General features: G+C 43.3%; 1 protein-coding gene across 21 annotated transcripts in view; it reads right to left on the reverse strand.

Annotated features, from left to right (window-relative positions):
- Positions 1 to 20,652, reverse strand: part of LIMCH1 (LIM and calponin homology domains 1) — a 352,260-nt gene that overhangs the window by 45,880 nt on the left and 285,728 nt on the right. For 11 of the 21 annotated variants that reach the window (XM_025290118.3, XM_025290122.3, XM_025290121.3 and 8 more), the window contains 7 exons: positions 18,883 to 19,001; positions 18,686 to 18,797; positions 13,403 to 13,438; positions 7,995 to 8,121; positions 6,348 to 6,505; positions 5,734 to 6,142; positions 1,059 to 1,277 (listed from right to left, as the gene is read on the reverse strand). In XM_025290118.3, coding sequence (XP_025145903.3) covers positions 1,059 to 1,277; positions 5,734 to 6,142; positions 6,348 to 6,505; positions 7,995 to 8,121; positions 13,403 to 13,438; positions 18,686 to 18,797; positions 18,883 to 19,001 — 1,180 coding nt within the window. The remainder of the gene's footprint in view (positions 1 to 1,058; positions 1,278 to 5,733; positions 6,143 to 6,347; positions 6,506 to 7,994; positions 8,122 to 13,402; positions 13,439 to 18,685; positions 18,798 to 18,882; positions 19,002 to 20,652) is intronic. The other 10 variants (XM_025290131.3, XM_025290130.3, XM_025290128.3 and 7 more) reach the window with 2 other exon arrangements.

Below are 20,652 nucleotides of genomic sequence, written 5' to 3' on the forward strand. Positions count from 1 at the left end.
TCTGAGCCATCATGGAAGCCCAGGGGCTGATCTGTGTCCTTCTTCAAATTTATACGTGGAAGTCCTCACCTCCAGTATCTCAGAATGTGACCTTATTGGACATAGGATTTTTGTAGATGTAGTTAAATTAAGATGAGATCATACTGAAGTGGCATGGCATGTGCCTGCCCAGTCGTGTCTGACTCTTTGCAACCATGTGGACTGTAGCCCACCAGGCTCCTCTGTCCATGGGATTTCCTAGGCAAGAATACTGGAGTGAGTTACTATTTCCTTCCCCAGGGAATCTTCCTGACCCAGAGATCGAACCTGCCTCTCCTGCATTAGCAGGCGGATTCTTTACCACTTGAATCATACTGGCTGCTAAGTCACTTCAGTCATGTCCGACTCTGTGCGACCCCATAGACAGCAGCCCACCAGGCTCCCCCATCCCTGGGATTCTCCAGGCAAGAACACTGGAGTGGGTTGCCATTTCCTTCTCCAATGTATGAATGTGAAAAGTCAAAGTGAAGTCGCTCAGTCGTGTCTGACTCTTAGCGACCCCATGGACTGCAGACCACCAGGCTCCTCCATCCATGGGATTTTCCAGGCAAGAGTACTGGAGTGGGGTGCCATTGCCTTCTCCCGAATCATACTGGAGGGGAGCCCTAAACCAGTATGACCTGTGTCCTTATAAAAAGGAGGAGATCTGGACACAGACAACATACAGGGAGAGAGCCATGTGAACACGAAGGCAGAGATAGGGGTGGTACACCTCCAGGGCAAAGAATGGCAGAGACTGCCAGCAGGCCAGCAGATGCCAGGATTAGACTCTCCCTTGCAGACCCCAGAAGGAAGCCGCCTCAACAACACCTCGACTTTGGACTCCCAGCGGCAGGACTAGGCTACAACCAGTGGTACCACGTGCTGTGTAGGCCACTTGGTTTATGACACTTCGTTATGGCAGCCCTAGCAAATGAATATACTCACCTCGAAAGAAAGGATCATGATCAGGACCTACTTATTTTTTTAAAAAATAAATTATTTCAAAAAGAGGGGAAAAAAAAAAGTTTGCTTCTTACTGTCAGCTCTTGGGGAAGAGAACTTGGCTTCTTTATGTTGATCTCAATGCTGTTGCTGTCTTGTTTCAGCTCCACAGGGGACCCATGCACTCTGGCCACACCTTCAAACATCTGGGATTTGGTCAACGAGGTGGCAAGTGCCACCGTGGGACACTCTCTTTCCTTCTCCTCCTCATCACCATGAGTCGTCTCTCCATTCATGGTGACTTTCCCATCAACCTGTAAAACCCAGAACGAACAAGAACATGCTATTCCCCAGTGAAAGATTATAACAAAATAACATGTTCAGAATCATCTTAAATCATTAGCATTTACCATTCACAGTCCAACAAAGAATAAGTTCTCTTATATGCTTCTGTCAGTCTAGAAAGCAGGGCTCCCTTAAACGCCATCTTTGAAGGCTTCTTTAAAAGGTTGTCTGCCTTCTCAGATCACTTCATGTTAGATTACATTTCATGCTCAACTTACTGGGGGTCTGCTTTTATTTTGCAGTACAGAAAATCAAGGGATCTTAGGTATAAAGACATGTCACATATTTGGGTTCCAGTAATTTTTCATGGAAGTTCTGTGACTGCTATTTCACAATTTTGAGATTTTTTTTTCCTAATAAACATATAAATTAGGTGGAGCTCATCTTAGATCAGGACTATTTCATGGGTTATTCTGTTATGGTTGAGGGCAACGAATACTCTTTGCAAGCAATCATGGAGGGCAGGGAACCTGGTGCGTTACTATGTTACAGTAAATTCCTGTGTGCGTGCGTGCGTGCATGCTCAGTCATTTGCCATGTCTGACTCTTTCTGACCCCGTGGACTGTAGCCCACCAGGGCTACATGGGAATTCTCCAGGCAAGAATACTGGAGTGGGTTGCTATACCCTTCTCCAGGGGATCTTCCAACCCAGGAATCGAACACTCATCTCCTGCCCTGAAGGTGGATTCCTTATCCAGAGCCACCTGGGGAGCCCCACAGTAAATTCCTATTTCTAGTTAATTTGACCATCTCAGTTTTTTTCAAGAAAAAAAGGCCATGCACGTTAAAATATCTTTGTTTTGTCCCCATGTCTAGGGACGGTGGTGGGAGCAAGAAAGAAGGAGTGAGGGTAGTTAGTCTGACTTATTGAAGGTACCTGGAAATCTCTTTCAAGTCCGACAGTATATAGAGCGGTCGTGAGAGGAAGCCCTGCAGTGAGGCAACCTGAGTTTTGGCTTCATCACTTAACAGCCATGTAATCTTCAACCTCAGTTTCCTCCTTTCTATGTTAATCAGTCAGCTCAGTTCAGTTCAGTTGCTCAGTCGTGTCCGACTCTTTGCGACCCCATGAATCGCAGCACACCAGGCCTCCCTGTCCATCACCAACTCCCGGAGTTCACTCAGACTCACGTCCATCGAGTCGGTGATGCCATCCAGCCATCTCATCCTCTGTCGTCCCCTTCTCCTCCTGCCCCCAATCCCTCCCAGCATCAGAGTCTTTTCCAATGAGTCAACTCTTTGCATGAGGTGGCCCAAGTACTGGACTTTCAGCTTTAGCATCATTCCTTCCAAAGAACACCCAGGGCTGATCTCCTTTAGAATGGACCGATTGGATCTCCTTGCAGTCCAATGGACTCTCAAGAGTCTTCTCCAACACCACAGTTCAAAAGCATCAATTCTTCGGTGCTCAGCTTTCTTAATAGTATCTCCTTAATGATGCTGTTATGGTATCATTTATGTATTAATATATGCATAGAACTTAGAACAGTATCTGGCATATTTATGTATATAAATGTTAGCTATTCTTATTACTAAACCTTCTAAAATCTTTTAAAAAGAATAATAGAAGGGCAGATACTAGTTATAGATTATTTACCTTAAGTCAGTGTTTTGTCTATTGTCTGTGATCCATAAAATTTAAATCACAACTGAGCACACACACATAAAGATAACTGAAATGGAGTTTAACCATTAATATTTACCATTTTCTATGTGATGCACTACACTGTTTTTAAACATTATATTCTAATATATATATTTTATAATATATAATAATGTTTATTATTAATATATATTAATATATCTAATTATATCTATTAGTATAATATATCTAATAATGTTTTTTTAAAAAAGAATGCTGATTCCAAACCACTAAATTGATTTCATAACCTAGCAATAGGTGGCAACTCTCAGTTTGAAAACACTGCCTTAAACCATTTTACTGCTCCTTCATTTTATTGACACTTCTTTTACTCTTAAATCTGTTGTACTAAGAAACTGAGCCTGTATTCCCTGCCTCCCATGCCCACCTTCTCCCCACAGGAAAATACACATGCACACACACCTTAGCTACAGTTCTGGTGTTACCTGGTAACAACTGTCCACTTGCATGCTACCTTTGACCATGAGTGAGCTCACCCATTCGATGGTGGGGCTGTGAACAGGGCTGACAGCCATCAGGACCTACGATGAGTTGAGGGCTCATTGGTGAGCTCCAGCTCTAAAAGGACTTCTATCCAAGTCCCTCATTCTACCTCCCCTGAAGCCTCCACACTGTCTTGCCACAATGGTAGGAACTGGGTTTTCTCAGGGTCTCACCATGAAGTCATCTATCCTAATTCTTCTGTTTAAACGATCACATTGTACTGTTTATATAAAGGAAAGGAAATGGACATCTAGACTAACAGATCACATTCCTTGGATACCAAGTTAAATGCATGTATTCCCTGTCCCTGTTCTGGGCCACCTCAGTATCAAACCAAGCTTCACGAGAAGCTATCAGACAGTTGATGGCCATGGGCCCCGGGTGAAGGAGAGCTGCTATGGTACTTAGGCAGCCTGCCGAGCACATGTGATTGCGTGTGTATGTGTGTGTGCACCAGTCTGCATGATAAGGATCTCATCTTCTCAGGAAAAATTCATGTGCTTATTCAACAGACACTTGCTGAGTGCCTAGGCACAGACACCAGCCTCTTAGGACGAAGCTGTGGACACACACACAGCAGTTGCCCTTGGAGGGATAAACATCTCAATCCAACCTAGATGAGACGGAAAGGACATTTTTCTTTCATTTGATCAAGGCCTAAGACACAGATTTTAAAGATACATTCAGAGTTAAGCTAAGAAAGATGCTAAGAGTTAGAAATATGGCTAGGCTCCCTCTGAAACTCAATAGGAAGATACACACACACAGTGCTCAGTTAGCTAAGCTCAGTTAGCTTAGCAAACTTTCTTTACAGTCACATGTCTGTGTCTGCCACTGATGAATTCCACCTCTGTCTTCTATTATAAACCCATGTGGCGTGCAGGGACAAGGGAAACTGACTTTTCTTTGTCGTCTCGCTTGAGATGAAGGATGAGTACTTCCTCCTGATGCAAGGAAAAATACTAGGATTTGAGGATGAAAAAGGATGTTTGGCTGCTATAGGTTCTTTGGTTCTGGAACACTATTTTACACGTTCATTGGCACCTCCTCCCACCTCCAAAATAACATAGATTCTTCCCACCTAAAATTAAAAAAAAAACCAAACCTCTCATTTGAATACCAAGTATATATCATGTATTTCTTATATTACCATCTTTTTTTTTTCCCAGTGGTAGCATCACGGCAGAGCCTGGTGGGCTGCTGTCTATGGGGTCACACCGAGTTGGACATGACTGAAGTGACTTAGCAGTAGCAGCAGCATCTGCTTCTTTTCCAGGATTTTTCTGGAGAAGGTGATGGCACCCCACTCCAGTACTCTTGCCTGGAAAATCCCATGGACGGAGGAGTCTGGTAGGCTACAGTCCATGGGGTCGCTAAGAGTCGGGCACGACTGAGCAACCTTCACTTTCACTTTTCACTTTAATGCATTGGAGAAGGAAATGGCAACCCACTCCAGTGTTCTTGCCTGGAGAATCCCAGGGACGGCGGAGTCTGATGGGCTGCCATCTATGGGGTCGCACGGAGTCAGGCATGACTGATGCGACTTAGCAGCAGCAGCATCTTTTCAGTTATGATGTCAGAGGCATATACAGAGGTAACTGTATATACTGTCACAGGTATATACAGAAGTAACTCTGTATTTACACTAAAGGTCATTAAAAGTTTGTTTTGAGGCATTTTCAATACCCCCAGATAAATGGAGATACCTAGGGTGCTGCTAAATTGGGGTTTGTTACCATTGCTATGGAGATATCATACCATCATGCATGCATGCGTGTTCAGTAGCCCAGCATATCAAACTATGAAACAGACCTTGCTCATGGAGGTGACTCAACCACCAATCTCATTCAAGCCCATCAGTATTAAAAATAGGAATTGAGAAGAATCCTAAGTTATTTGATGGCTCAGATGATAAAGTGTCTGCCTACAATGCGGGAGACCTGGGTTCAGTCCCTGGGTCGGAAAGATCCTCTGGAGAAGGAAATGGCAACCCGCTCCAGTACTCTTGCCTGGAAAATTCCATGGATGGAGGAGCATGATAGGCTACAGTCCGTGGTGTTGCAAAGAGTCAGACATGACTGAACAACTTCATTTAGAGAAGAATCATCAATCCCTGAATTATTTGCAAACCAAATCTCAGAGACACATAAACTTCATAACTGTACATGTTAATGCATTTGCTTTTGTGTGATAAAAACCACTGCATCTTCCTGAGATAAGATGCTTCTTTTCCCCAGGGAGTTCAGTTTTGGTTCTGCCCTTAAAGAACTCATCTTACCTTGAAGGTCTTCAGAACCTCTTGAGAGTTTTTGGGCTGGGAGTAAGGCTTGGGTGTCAGCATAGGCACTGCTTTGGGAGAGACAGTTTTGCTCGGAGACCCACTGCCTGCTGACATGCTGGCATCCAGAACGCTGGGACGAGCGATGGTGGTTTCCACAGAGGCAGTGAACTTGGGTGGAGGCAGTGACTGTTGCCGCAGATATTTCATAGGGTTGGGGTCGCTGAGGAAGGGGGATAAGTTTGGCTCTGTTGAATGGCTTCTTTCCAGGATTTTTGGCATCTCCAAACGTTCAAGAACAGCTTCACTGATGGTGAATCTCTCGATGTACTGCTGAAGGATACCCTCTGCCTCCTCCTGGGTCCGTGCATTCTTGTATGCTTCATGCAACTCCCTTTCTCTCCGCTCTCTAAAGGGTAGACATGGGAGGGGAAGCAAGAACAAAGTCAACAGTCACAGGAATTGCAACGAGGACCTTAGTAGGACCCAAAGTAGAGCTGAAGAGACCAAACAGGGTGTGTAATATTAGTGTCAGAGCCTTTGTGATGACTGACAATTTTTAGAAAAAGCATATCTAACTAACTGTACATTAAAGAACAACAGAAAGAACCCACTTTTCTTGGACGATTTCTCTGTAGGTTTTTATGCTTTTCCTTCGTTCCCTTGTCCCATCCTCTCCAGCCAGCAGCTTCTCCATCTTTTTCCTTTCTTCCTCTTTTCTGATTAAGTCCTGAGAAGCACTTCTTCTACGGCTCTTCCAACGAGCCAGGTCCTACGGGGGAGGGGGAGGGAGACAGAACACTCTTCTTCAGACTTGCATGTAATTCCATTTCTACACTTAAGGGTTTAGTGAGTGCTGGCTGTGGGCCAGGCTAAGACATTCCTCTACAATCCAGTTTAAGTTTGGTTGGAACAGGAGTATCTTGAAGGCAGGAAACCTTCAGATATTCTACATTATCCAGAGCAGGGCAGCACATTTTGTAAAACATGGTAATGTAAAATTTGCTCTTGTATCCCGTGTCAGTTGCCAAATGTTAAAGTATTGTCTCACAGGATATTGTAAGAAACTTCATTTCTTGCTATTTATGACCTCTGCATTGTGAATGGACTCGCTGACAATAGAATGGTAGGAATTAACCACAGACCTACACAAATTCCCTCAGGGAAGGAAGAAAAAGCAGAAAAACAATTGGTTTTGGGGTCTTGTAGAACCAATAGTTCTGTATGCCCTAAGTCATCTGATCCTTATGACAACCTCACCACAAATCCTATGGGCAATTAGAGCCTAATGAGAAAGAGTTAGGAGTCTGGAGTTAGACAGGTAGGCACGTGGCTGTGGGAAAGAATCCCAGCTCCATCTGTTCCATGTTTTGGAATCTCAAGCATGCTTCTTAGCCTCTCTGTACCTCAGTTTCCTCATCTCCAAAACAGAAATGATAATGATACCTACTCTTGCAAGCTTGTTGTGAGGGTGAAATGGGGTGTTGCACGTCAGGTGCCAGGCACATAGTAAGTGCTTGATATCTCGTAGACATAATTGTGACCACAATTTATCGACTTTGGAAAAGTTCACCAATTGACTAAAGGTAGAGTCAAATCTGCAGTGACTACCTCAGAGCGCTCTGTGAGGATGAGATGAAATAGTCCACTCTCTTCGTTTCATACCGATCTTCAAGTTCCTCTCCTGCCCTAGCTCTCTGGTCTCAGCTCACAGACAATCCCAAGGCCCCCATTAGGCCCTGGAGCCATTCTTGATCTCTTATTCACTAGCTGTGTGACTCTGGACAAGTTACTTCACTGCTCTGGGGCTCCTCTGTTGGGCTGAGGACAGTAATATCTACAGTTGCTAGCATACTGAGTTACTGAGAGGATTCAAGAACGATTAACTGCAAGGCACTCAGAACAGTACCTGTTACTGGCATGCTTTCAGTGTTGGCAGTTATCATTGTGGTCACCATCATCATTATTATCAATTCCAAATACACAAACTCAGAAGCCAGTGCATCCTTGATATGGCATCCCATGCTGGTTGCCTCCCACCCGCTCCCCTCTGCTTTCTGGCCAAACTTCAGCAAGGGTACTTTCCTTAATTCCCACATGGGCGGTGTTCACTGTTTGAAGTCTTCTCCGGGCCCCCCTTTCTTCTGCATGGCTTTCCAGCCCGAGGCTCCCACCCAATCTGATTCTCTGTTCCAAAGGGCCTCTTGCCCAGCGGGCAGCGCAGTCTCCCCACTGCCCACGGCCATGGCCCCAGCACTCACATCCTGCCATTTGTCATCCTCTTCTCGCAGCTGGCTGTTTATCAGTTGCAGCTGCTCCTGGCGGGCCCTGCTGTGCGGCTGCACCGCGGCCTCTTCCTCACACCGCATGTCAAACATACTCGTGCTCCTGCGCGTGGAGAGAGCAGACAACGAGCGGACAGAGATGAGCACCCCTCCTACCTCTGCGCACTTGGGGCGTCCCGCCGTGTGGGGGCGCTACCGAGTATGGAAAACAGTCCCTTTCCCTCCGCAGCCTAAGGCAGCCACGGGGTCTGCAATCTGTTCCTCCCTCAGCCGGCAGCAGCGGGCATGCTAGGAGCCTCAGCTCTTCTTTTGAAGCAGAAGCCAAAATGTGACCATCTTTGTCTTCAGTGATGGCTGAATTGGTCAATTAATTTTACATGTTGGGGCCTAGATATGTTTAAACTAAGAGACTTGAAAAGGTTTTTGAAACTCTGAGCTGGTCTCACTTATAAATGTATTAGAAAATAAAATTAAAAGCATTAACATGTATAACTTGGAGAGAATTTGTGGGGAAGGAGGATGGCGTCCCCTGAAGTGAAAATTTAATTGCAGTAAATGCTTCTTTGTGTAGGGCTAGCTTAAATGCTTTCTTCATTAACAGGCAATTTCTCCATTAAAAAAGTGATCACACAGCCTCAATCTAAGGCACCACTTTTTCATGTCGTATTTTCTGAATTTTGAATGCATCCAAGAACTATGCACAAATGATACATATATTTGTTGTGGTTTATTTTTATGTCCTGTAAAACTAAATCTGTAGTATGTTGATGGCATCTTGAAATCAAGAAAATAAGGTATTTTATGGTAAGGTTAAGGGCAAAATATAAAAATCAGCATATACTTTATATCCTAAAATTCTCACAAGGGTTTCACTTTATTTCTGACAGGATACCTCTGCATATACTCTTTAAAAGCAAAAGGATTTGGAAATCAAATTTTAAGAACCTTTAGGCTGTTCATATAATTGATATATTCTGCAGGAGCTTATTAAATGTTGGGTAAGACCACAGGGCCTTTTCTGCAATGCTTATTATAGACCTCTGTTACAGCGAAAGCTGAAGCAGAAAGATGAAAATAGAAATAAAAACCAAAGCAAAATCTTCTTTTTTTTTTTTTTCCTCTCAAAGAAATGACTAGCTCTGGGACCACGTGGGTTATAAAGCGCCCAACAAGTGGAGGGCCCTTTAAGAACAGAAGACTGTGACGGTCCATTTTTGAAGCCAGCTTAACACAAAGAAAAAGAAAAGCCATGCACCAAGACACTGACTAATTCCAGACATCATCAGTGATGTCCAAAATAGTTATCCCCAGGGCCAGACAAAGCACAGCAGCAGCATCGCTGGATGCCAGGGGTTCCTTAGCAGGCGGCTCTCTGGAAGGAGAAGACAATCCCAAAGCAATGGCTACCCACGTTCATTTCAGTCTACTCAAATATGAATGTATGAGTGCCTCTCCCCTCTCTTTAGATGTTGGACAATTTGAGTCTGTGAAAACTGTGTGAAAAGAGAGTGAAAACTGAAGACTGTACTTTAACCTGTTTCTAATAATCTGGCTTCGTAGGACTTTCTTTGATCCAAGGCTTCTATTTGCATGGATATGACACGCTACTGTGTGGAGCTGTCCACAGATTCAGGGCACAGTGTTGCTTGTGGTAACTGTGTCTTCCTGGAAGATAAACTGTAGTCCTCTAAAGAGAGGAGGGACTGCAATGTGTCACCTATTTGATGCTGCTGATTAATGTGGTTTAAGAAAAATTTAGGAATTTGCAGAGTTAGGTAGAAAAGTCTAATTCATGGTTTTTAAACTTCATGGATCATAATGCCCTCAAACAACCCTTCCAGAAGGGGACCCGAACTCATCCCATCTTCCTTTCAGAGTTAAAAAAAAAAAGAAAAAACAAAAAACAACTTAACTCTAAATGTATCAAATTCAGCCTGTTTCTCTTTCAAGGCAATATATAGGCTTTGTGAAGGTCTTAGAAGACATAAACCCCTCTCAGCTGGGACTCAATTGTAATCTACTAATAGCTGGCAGATTATGGGAGAGAAAGGAGGTCCTTTCCTTCAACTTTGCCATCTGTAATTTTTAAAGGGCAAAATTTTTGGAGAAGGAAATGGCAACCCACTCCAGTACTATTGCCTGGAAAATCCCATGGACAGAGGAGCCTGGTAGGCTACAGCCTATGGGGTCGCAAATAGTCGGACACGACTGAGCGACTTCACTTCTTCTTCAGTAAGAGCAGAGATTTTCATCCATTTGGATCACTAGGTATCTCTAGTACCTGTAACAGTCATGAAATATTTGCTTAATGAATAAACCAAAATTTGACTAAAAAAAAAAAAAAAAAGGGCAGAATTTTGGTTTAGGTCACACTGATGGCCATAGGGCAAAGTCTTCTGGGACCGCAGTAAGAAAATGGCAGGCTTTTCCAGGATTTGAGACTGCTTATCTCACTTGATTGGCATGGAGAGGGTGGGAACAAGGCCTTCAGAACTGCCTTCTTCTGTCCCAGGTTCCTATTTCTGTTTCTACCATGAAGTTCTAACTACCACAGCCCAAATGTGACCAAAAGCTGGTTAGTGAAATAAAAAGAGAAACTCTTGTCTGCCTTCTCCTATACCAGGAAGTACTTTTTTTTTTTTCTGGTTAGAGATCTTTTTTTTCTTTAAAAAGCAACACCAGCAAAAGAGAAATAATAAAACTATGAGCAATACCTTTAAGCCATTTCAAAAAAGGAAGCAAGCTGAGGACTGATAACAGTAGACAGAAAATGAGCTGAGTCACCATTCAGAAAATGTTCCCTCATTCAGAGATTGGACTCAGCCTCCAAAATGAAGAAGTGCATGTCGAGGGATGAGGTGGGAGGCCCTGGTGGTGCTAGTGGTAAAGAACCTGCCTGCTAATGCAGGAGACATAAGAGATGTGGGTTCGATCCCTAGGTCGGGAAGATTCCCTGGAGGAGGGCATGGCAACCCACTCCAGTATTCTTGCCTAGAAAATCCCATGGACAGAAGAGCCTGGCAGGCTATAGTCCATAGAGTCACAAAGAGTCAGACATGACTGAAGCGATTTAGTAGAGCACAGCACATCAGGGGACCCTGGAGAAGTCTAGGTTCCACAATGTTAACAGGACTTACACCAAACCTATGCTTCTCAGCACAACAGGCCATGCTCTTGGGCTGTTGGGAATAGGGCCCCTGGCTGTAGAGCCCAGGAGCCTCTCCCTGCAGTGGGTTGGCAGTTCTTAGGGCCAGGATTAAAGTACCTCCAGGGGAGCCTGGAAATTGTTTCTGGACCAAGTCTAGGGTAAGGGAATTAAGAGCAAAATGGCCTCTGGCTCTCACAGTTTCCAGGCTCCATGGTGGGGACCATTGGGAGAGGAGGTATGTGGAAGTGAAGAGAAGGGCAAGAAGGTGAAACTAAATCCATGGAAACATTCTTGGCTTGCCAGGAGGCGGAAATTTCTGTTTGCCTGTGTGGTAGGTCTGCCCCTGACCCGCATTCTCCTTAAAGGGCACATCTTTTTTTGATTGGGCTGCATTTTAAGAATGTGTCAATTATGAATAAATAGAGCCTGTGCCAATAGTGGTCTGTAAAGTTTCTGAAAAAGGGAGATAGTGAGGAAAAAAATGAAACATATTATAAATTTCTATTTAAAAAAAAACTCCTGACATAATTTTTTTTCCTTACCCACTTGATCACTTGATTTCATATAAATTATGCCTATTCCAAGAGGGAAATTCAGCCCTTTAGATGTTCCCAGATAAGACCCCTGGACAAGAAGCTCCTTATACTCTTCCTAGATCACAAGCTGCTTTTTTTTTTTTGGTAAATTTAGAGGAGTCTGCACCCCCACTTGATTTAAAAAATCATTTACCTTTCCTGTGGGTGAGGTTTCATATTTAGGTACAGGCAGCATTCAAAAGCTCTTTAATATAGCTCCTTTTCTTTCAGCTTTCAGGGTTTTTGAGAGATCTGTATTAGGCAAATTGCACAGCAGCTTGGCAATGATGAAGAGTAAATCCATTCTATCAAAATGTTTTTGCTAACCAAATCAAAGTAGTGTTTTGCCTATCAATCTTATATAATCCTCCTTTCAGTGAATGTTAAATACTGCCACTGTAGATTTTAAAAGCAATAACCAGGGCTCAGTTTTATAGACTACTTAACTCCATGCAGTCAGTCAAGCTCCGGCTGAATTTAGTTCTGAGACATGAATGTTCCGTGTGTCAGGCCACAAAGCAATCATACATCACACATCGGAAACTGATCTCCTTGGCACTCGAGTCAGACTGCTTAGAGCTAAAAGTCAGACTAAGCTGACATCTTGAACACAAACATGGAAAAAAAGCACAGTTCAAATACAGTAGATGTGTGGCCCGATTGCAGTTACTGGTGGAAATGATATTTGTTCTACACTGTTACTTGGATTCCTCACTCAGTGACTCGAAACTATGGCTCAGGCCAGGAAGACAGGCAGGGAGAATGTTGGGGTTCACTCTTAGAATGGCCTAGACTCCCACAAGGCCACAAAACACCTCTTCCAGAGGACAGACATCAGGCTTAGCGGGCCACTGGTGTTGCAGTGAGATATTGATCATGTTTCTTAAACCTGAGCAAGCCAGCCTTCTGCAAAGAAAACTTCTGATTTGGCTATCAGTTTCAGAATGCTCTGCCTATGGGGAATCTGTTTTTGAAATGGAGTCAATGCGGTCACAGATGGGAGAAAGTAGATTCATCTCAAATTCAGATGTGAGGCTGCGGATGGGCAACGCATCTCTGGGAGGAGCGGAGACCAAGGAGAGGCAACCCAAGTCATGTTGCACATCCTGACCCCTGGCTGTGCCACGGAACATGAACGAAACTCCAGCGTTCTGGGCTCAGGCATCCCACAGTTTATATTACTGCAACCTGGGAGGAACTTGGGCTTCTGAATCTATCATTAGTGGTTTAGAATTTATTTTCTTAGCTTAAAAAAAAATGTGTCTTTGAGAATGACTGCTGCACGGCTAAGCCTTCATATATCAAGGATTCAATGCAAAGCGCAGAAGAGCCTTTTAACAATTCCATGGTTCAGAAGAGGTTCCAACTTCCAAACCCTAACAAGAACAACTTTCACATGCCCCATCTATGAAAAGCAAATGTTAAGTTTTAAGCAGCAGCTGCGTATTAGAATCATGCTTAAGTGGCTTTTTCATTCATCTCTCCTGCACAGAACATATGTTTTGCATTCCAATTTCAAGGGCTTCTCTGAGGCTGCAGAGAAGAGTCAGTTAGCTCTTCAGTCCACTGTTACATTAACTGCGTTTCAATTAGTGGTGAGTACTGGAAGCATGCAGTTTAGGCTATAATTAATGTATTCCTATGAATACAAAACAACTTACTCTGCGTCGTCAGACACAGGAGTTCTCGGTCCGTATCTATAAGACCAAATCCAAAATTAGAGGATTGGCAAGACAGAAGGTTAACACTGTAACCAAGCTGGAAATAAAAACTGCAAGTGAAATGTATACATGCCAAACCTTTTTTGCTGATCATACTGGAAGAGAAGTGTCATTATACAATTAACAATATTCACCAATGGCTAAAAATGAAAGCAAAGTCTTGACATTTCTGAAGAATGTGAAATTTGTAGGAAAACCCAAAGGGGAAATAAAAAATACCTCTCCATGTTACCCACAAAGAAAGACATCATTTCAATATAAACACAAAAAGGCTTAGGTGCAACCCACAATGTTTAGAGAAGACAGCTTTGAAAAAACCAAATGTGTATTATGGTCATTCACAAACGGTTGAACTGGTTTTTGCCTTTCTGTGTAGAGTAATGGGCTGTAATGGACACCCAGCATAGAAGCACACGCTTACTGACCCTTTCCCTGATGTGTTAATGCATTTGCACAAATAACATCAAAGAGTGTTTCTGAAGGTTTCTGAAAGCAAACCAGAACTCCAACCAGAACCCCAATCAGTGCCTTCCGCATGCATTTGACAAAAACCACAATTCCTAGAAAACTGGCAACCTTAATCAAAACCAGACGTGGATGATATTCCATAACTTGAAAAAGCAAAGTTGGTTTTTTTTTTTTAACAATCTTTTATATTCTTCTGATTATTTAGAGCTACAAAGTTGCACCTTCTTTAATATGGGCATTTTAAGTTTTAATGTATCTGATAAAACAAAGAAAAAGGTCAAATTAGAAAAAAAAAACTAGACTATTACAAGGGCATATTTAAGCACATTTGAAAAAAGTACCTCCCACAAGTGACTATTTCTGGAAAGGGGAATTTTAAGAGAAGGTTCTTACCTATGCCCTGAAAGGCAATTTATTCATGCATTCTGATGGTGGACAAAGACTTATTTGAGCAAAGAAAAAAAAAATGCCAGGCTTTCAGACCAAAAAATTAAATTTGGGGGTTTTCAGCAAAAACTACCTGATCCTATGTTCAGTTTCATAACAATATAGGGGGAAGGGAGTAATTTCTAAAGGTCTCTTCCTATGATCTTAGAGAAAAAACCCCAAACACATTGGTGTACACACGCAGACACTTTTCTCTCTGATGCCTTCATTACCCTGTAACAGTATGAATTCATTAATAACTATTTTCATGCACAGTGAGGGCAACCATACCAGTGAAAGACTAATAAGAGTTTCAGTTGAAATGGCCAAAAGCAAGAAAAGGAAAGCGTTTGTGGATGTTTTTCTTCTGGAAGTAAGACCCATTTTCTGCTTCTCTGGGGGACAATTTTAGAAGGTGCTAAGGTTTGACTTAATACATTCAGTTTTCCAAAACCACCTCCACATGGAGGCAGATGAATTCCTTCACATCAAGAAAGAGGACAGAACAGTGTAAATTCCACCCAGAATTAACAGTGTTAATTCTGAAGCCTGGATAGATGTTTCCCAGTTCACTAGTAGGCCTACTGGAATAACCATTTGAATATAGTGTTTTCTAAATTATCTATGGAAATAAGCAGAGAAGTTATTCCTAATGGATGCTTAATCTAGAAATGTTCAATCGATAGTTGGTGTTTTTGTGTTGATTTGAATATTTTAATGAACGTTTTACTGAAGTAAACTATACATACAGAAAGTGCACAGACCATACACACACACACCTTGATGAGTCTTCACAAACCACAAATCAGCACTGAGCCTTGTGCTGTGTAAACAGAATCATATAGAATGTACTCTTCTGAGTCTGGCTTCCTTATTAGCACATTTCATTTACGAGGTTCACCTGTGTTGTTGCATGCACGATATATTAGAATTTAAATTGCTTCTACACAAAATACTCAGCAGCATTTCATGGAGACCTCTGCTGACAAATGTTGATTAACCCTACAATGCAAGGTCCATGAGAGTCGGGATTTTTCCTTTGGGGGTTCCCTGAATAGTGACCAGACCAGGCCCTCCATAAGTATTTACTAAATCCTTATTGGATACTCAGGAAACTGAAAAGAATAGTGCAGTCTCTGAAGATACCCTTCATTTATCTGTTTACTATATACTTGTGGCTTTAAGACATTTCCTCTCAGACAAATTTATTAGCTTTAAGAAGGAACCAATTTAATCAGAATTGCCTTTGCTGTTATGGAGAAGATAATTAGAGTTTGGGCTTCAAACGATTTTCTCAGTGGTTCTGTGAAATATAGAAAAGAAAAGATGAGTTTTAAAAAATCACTAATAAAGAGATTTAAAAAAAAATGCAAAGTAGGTAAGTCAACAGACTATCAGCTACAACACTGGCCAGACAAATCACAGTTGGTATAAGCATCCTACCAAAACCCAGCAATTAATAAAGTTCAATTGTGAGGGCAGGGGTATTTAGAAGGTAAAGAGAGTACTTTCTTCACCTGTTGATTGCATCTGTGTAGTTTTCAGCACAAATAAAGCACTTCAGGATCAATGCTCAGCAACGTTATGAACTAGCGTGAACACCATTTGAAGTGAGGAGGAGAAATGAGTTTACCTGTCATTTAAGACTATCCTCCAGCAGCACCCAGCACAGTATTTCACACATAGCAATTACTCAATAAACACTTGTTGAAAGGAAAGACGAATTCCCAACGTGTGTGCCTGCTCCCTCACACGATTTTGTCACGCAGTTACTCTGACCATATCTCCTTATGCTCAAACCAGCCATTCCGTCCAGAGGGACAGAATACAAGTGAAAGGGAAGTCGTCAGACCTCCCTCTGGTAACTTGGTAGGTAATGCACTGGCATGGGATGGCAGCTCCCTCTTCAGACAGCGCTGGGTTTGGACCTTGGATCTGTGATTGCCAGCTGTGTGGACCTGGGCTTTGGTTTCTTTCTTTTTTTTTTAATTGGAGGATAACTGCTTTACGATGTTGTGTTGGTTTCTGCCATACAACTTGGTTTCTTCCTGGAGAAAACAGATGAAACTTCTCACTCTCCAAGGTTGTGTGGGAGTAAATGGGCTGCCTAGAATGTATCCAGCAGGCAGCCTACAGGCCTCATTTCCTCCTCTGGTCTCTTGCTAACTGCTTCCCACCAGCCTGCTGATGCAGCGCCCATCACCACATCAGGGCATCTGGGGACCGAGTGAGTGTGCTGGGCCAGGCAGTGCCTCGTCACCAGCCTGCCCTCCCCAGCTGGGACCCAGGTGTAACCTCTCTGCTGCAGGCTTCCCAGTTGTGAACTGGAGAGCCAACAGGCATTCACCTGTGAATTCCCAGCAGAAGGTGAGCTGGAGAGAGCAGAAGCGCCTAGAAAGGCGAGCACAGCTGCCACCCCTGCTCCCTGAAACCAGTGCTACAAGAAGGCCCTACTAGAAGCCTTACGATTCACAAGACTGCAGAATGCATGTTAAATCCAGGTGGTAATGACAGCTTGGCTATTAACTTGAAATTGGGAGATTAAGACTCTCTCTGCTCCCCACCCTACCTTCTGTCTCACTACCACCAAAGGGAAGCAGAATTCTATCACTTCCTGTCTTATAGGGGAGCTTTAATTATGCTAAACGCTTCTTGCTCCTCTGCTCTACATGGATCTGGCAGACCACACTTTTCACAAGTCTATTACTCTTGAAATAACAGCAGAAGCTGCAACATATAGGATTTTAAAGTAGACCATGCATCTCAGGATTACTCTTTACCTATTTTCGTTTTATTTTTTTATTTGTATTTTATATTAAGAGTATAGTTGATTTATAATATAGTGTTAGTTTCAGGTGTACTGCAGTGATTCAGTTATGCACATACATATGATCCATATTTTTTACTCTTTTCCCATATTATTACAGAATATTGAGTAGAGTTCCCTGTACTATACTGTAGGTTCTTGTTGATTATCTTTTTTATATATTCCCAGGGTGCATGCTAAGTCACTTTAGTCATGTCCAACTTTTGTGACCCTATAGACTGTAGCCCACCAGGCTCCTCTGTCCATGGGATTCTCCAGGCAAGAATCCTGGAGTAGGCTGCCATGCCCGACTCCATATATATTCCCTACCTTCATTTTAAATCAATAGAATGGAATGAAAATTCTACCTCTAGAAATCACTATTTGATAATGTTAAAATTAAATAAATTTTGTAAGTAATGTATATCTTCTTAGGACTGGAAGACCCTCCTGGAATCAGAATGAAATCAAGTAGGTCAGAAAGAAGTTCAACTCCTCTACCCGATGACTTCCATGTGAGCTAGGAAGAAATAAGAGTTTCCAATTTAGGCTGCCCACAAGATGGTAGTCAGAAAGAATGTTTATAGGACAATGCACAACTGAACTATTCTTTCCATACCTACTTACATGCAAGAGAGGGAAAAAAAAAACCTTGGTAAACTGGGCCAATCATTTAATCATTTCGTTTCTGCTAGCAATAGCAGGTAAGTGGCACTGATAAACCATAAAGCATTAATAACATATTCAAAGCATGTATCAAGGCTCAGACTGGAGAAACAAAGTCAAAGCAGCTTGGGATAATCTTTTGACCTCTTATCTTTTATTGCTGGACCCTTGGCAGATTCCTCCCAAATATGTTGCTTTGCAAATGGAACTGGAAGGAACTGGTTTGTTGGATCCAATGTGACTAAGAGACACCCCAGTTCTCCAGGTCATCATGTCATCTTTTTGTGAATTGTACAATTTTCTTTGGCCTTTCGGTCCACTGCGGCTCCAGACAGGAGCCGTCATCTTCTCTAATTTCTCTTCTCTCTCCGAAGCCTCCCATTCAGAGGTCACAGGATGTCAACTAGGGCACGTCAGTCCAGCCAGTCAAATGGCACTTACTGCTCAAGATATTTTCAGTAGCATCACTCGCTCGGCATTAACTCAAGACGGAAGAAGCTAATGTTCATGGAGGCAGCAGCTCACATAGCAACTGAGTATTAATACCAGGGACTTTCTTCATGCAACTGATACTTACACGGGAATGGGCTTCCCTTTTTGGTTTTCATGAGTCCTGAGAATGAAATCTGGCCAGCACCCAACCGCGTGCAAAGGCCAAAAATCTCTACCCAGCCGGGGGCGCTGAAAGCAGAACTCTGACCCTGGGGCGGGTGCATTTCTTTAAGGGACTCTGCTCCATGCCACACCACTCATCAAGCGCACGCTGTGGCTTAAGCTATTTGGGGGGAGCCGTTTCGGGGAAGCCGGCAGCCGCACACAGCAGACGCAGCACACCCTGGAATGCAGGCAATGCTCACAGTGGCTGGCCGCCCTCCTCGGATCTTTCGGCCTTTGGCGCCATCTCAGAATCTCTTTGAGCAACTCCTTCAGGCTCTTCTTTGCCATCCTGTGGCTGCTGTTTGTGTGTAACTAAAGCCAGACAGGACAGCTTTACCACTGGGAAGGAATTCACACCAGAGGCCGTGGCCCCGCCTGTCATCTTCCACCTCCTCACCTTCCTCTGTCCTCCTGGGGCCCTCGCCCACACTGAAGCTACGCTCCTCCTGGGACTCCGGCACGGGAGCCAGCTGAGACACCCTTTTACAACAGTCATCTACATCAGAAGTCACTGTTCTGTTGGTGACAAGTAGCATTGGTGGCAAGAGAGAAGAGGAAAAAGAGTTAGGAAAGGAGACAGTGAAAGTCTTTGAGATGGAAAGGTTAAGAGAGAAAGTTTGGTTGCTGTTCCAGAAGCTGGGTTAGTTAGGGTGACATCCTCAGAACAGGATAATAGAATATGAACCCAAGCAAGGCCCTGAGAAAGTCAAAGAAGGCTGGCCTGACTCACCATGGAGCTCAGTGACAATCCCTTAGTACTCAAGGGTGCATTTCTTACTAATTTCTTACTTCCACCCCCTCCATGCCTGGTCCCCACTAGCCTCTGAATCTCCAGCAGTGACTTCTGGTGTACCCAGGTTATTTATATTTATAGCCTCCTCTATGGTATCATCTACAAAGAAATCAAACCAAAGAAACTCCTCTGTATGTCACAGATGATCCACCATGTGCTCAAGGACAAAGCATGGAGGAGACTGTCCTGAGCATTTCCTCCTGCCATGAAGAGCTTTGCTTTGCTCCCGCCACACAGGTGGAGTGGAAGTTCCTGGGAGAATCCAGAATCTTTTTTTTTTCCTAACAGAAACTCAAATTTTAATAACATGTCTAAATGGAAGAGACCCAGGAAAACTGAGTGGCTTACTAAAATTGGTGAAACCCTCACCTTCAATACCATCTTCAGCCAAAGACAAAAGAGGATGTGGGGACAGGGGTTTGGGACTTCAAACGGGAGGAAGGCAATTCACTTGGAGATGGCAGAGCAAATGTTTATTAAATAAACGTTTGCTGGACCATGCAGAGACAGCGGGGTGCAGACTGGACTCTGATCTCTAAGTTACCCCTTCCTCACCTAGCATACAGAGAATCTAGAATCTTATAAATGCCTTGTGCTGTGCTTAGTCACTCAGTTGTGTCTGACTCTCTGTGACCTCATGGACTGTAGCCCGTCAGGCTCCTCTGTCCATGGGGATTCTCCAGGCAAGAATACTGGAGTGGGTTGCCATGCCCTCCTCCAGGGGATCTTCCCAACCCAGGGATCGAACCCAGGTCTCCCACATTGAGGGCAGATTCTTTACCATCTAAGGCTATACCTGCTTAATGGAAGAAAGACCGGTCCATAGATAGAACCGAATCCCCCACAGAGGGCTTGGGAATTCACATCTGGAAGCCCTCCGGTAAGAATGAGGACTGGTGACAGGTCTACAAGGTCTTTTCCCAGTTGATCCCTCACAAATTTGGTTACTCATCCAAGGAATCCTGACTCATAGGAACCCTCAAAGGAGTCTTTCCACTCGAGTTCTGTTGTATGTTTTTAAAAAGTAGAGGGGGAGGAGGTTTACTTTATTGTGTGTCTGCTTAGATATCTGAAATCTGAACTTATGATACTAATAACTATTTTTTCCTCCTTTATGGGATAGGAAGGAGGGAGTGTATAGGTAATCTAGATTTTTATCAACATATTTTTAGGAAAAACACAAAGGGTATCATTAAAACATCCCATCTAGTCTGTTCAATGTTGCTGACGAAAAAAATAGTGCTTAATGCGGCTGAGGGAAAAAGGGGCATTTGCCAAAATTATTGGCATTCCCAGGCAGTGATTCTGGTGATAACAGCATCAAAATGGATGTCTTTTAACTTCACACACACTTGCCCCCTGGGGCACTGACCT

Source organism: Bubalus bubalis, chromosome 7, assembly GCF_019923935.1.
Source record: "Bubalus bubalis isolate 160015118507 breed Murrah chromosome 7, NDDB_SH_1, whole genome shotgun sequence".
Classification (NCBI taxonomy): domain Eukaryota; kingdom Metazoa; phylum Chordata; class Mammalia; order Artiodactyla; family Bovidae; genus Bubalus; species Bubalus bubalis.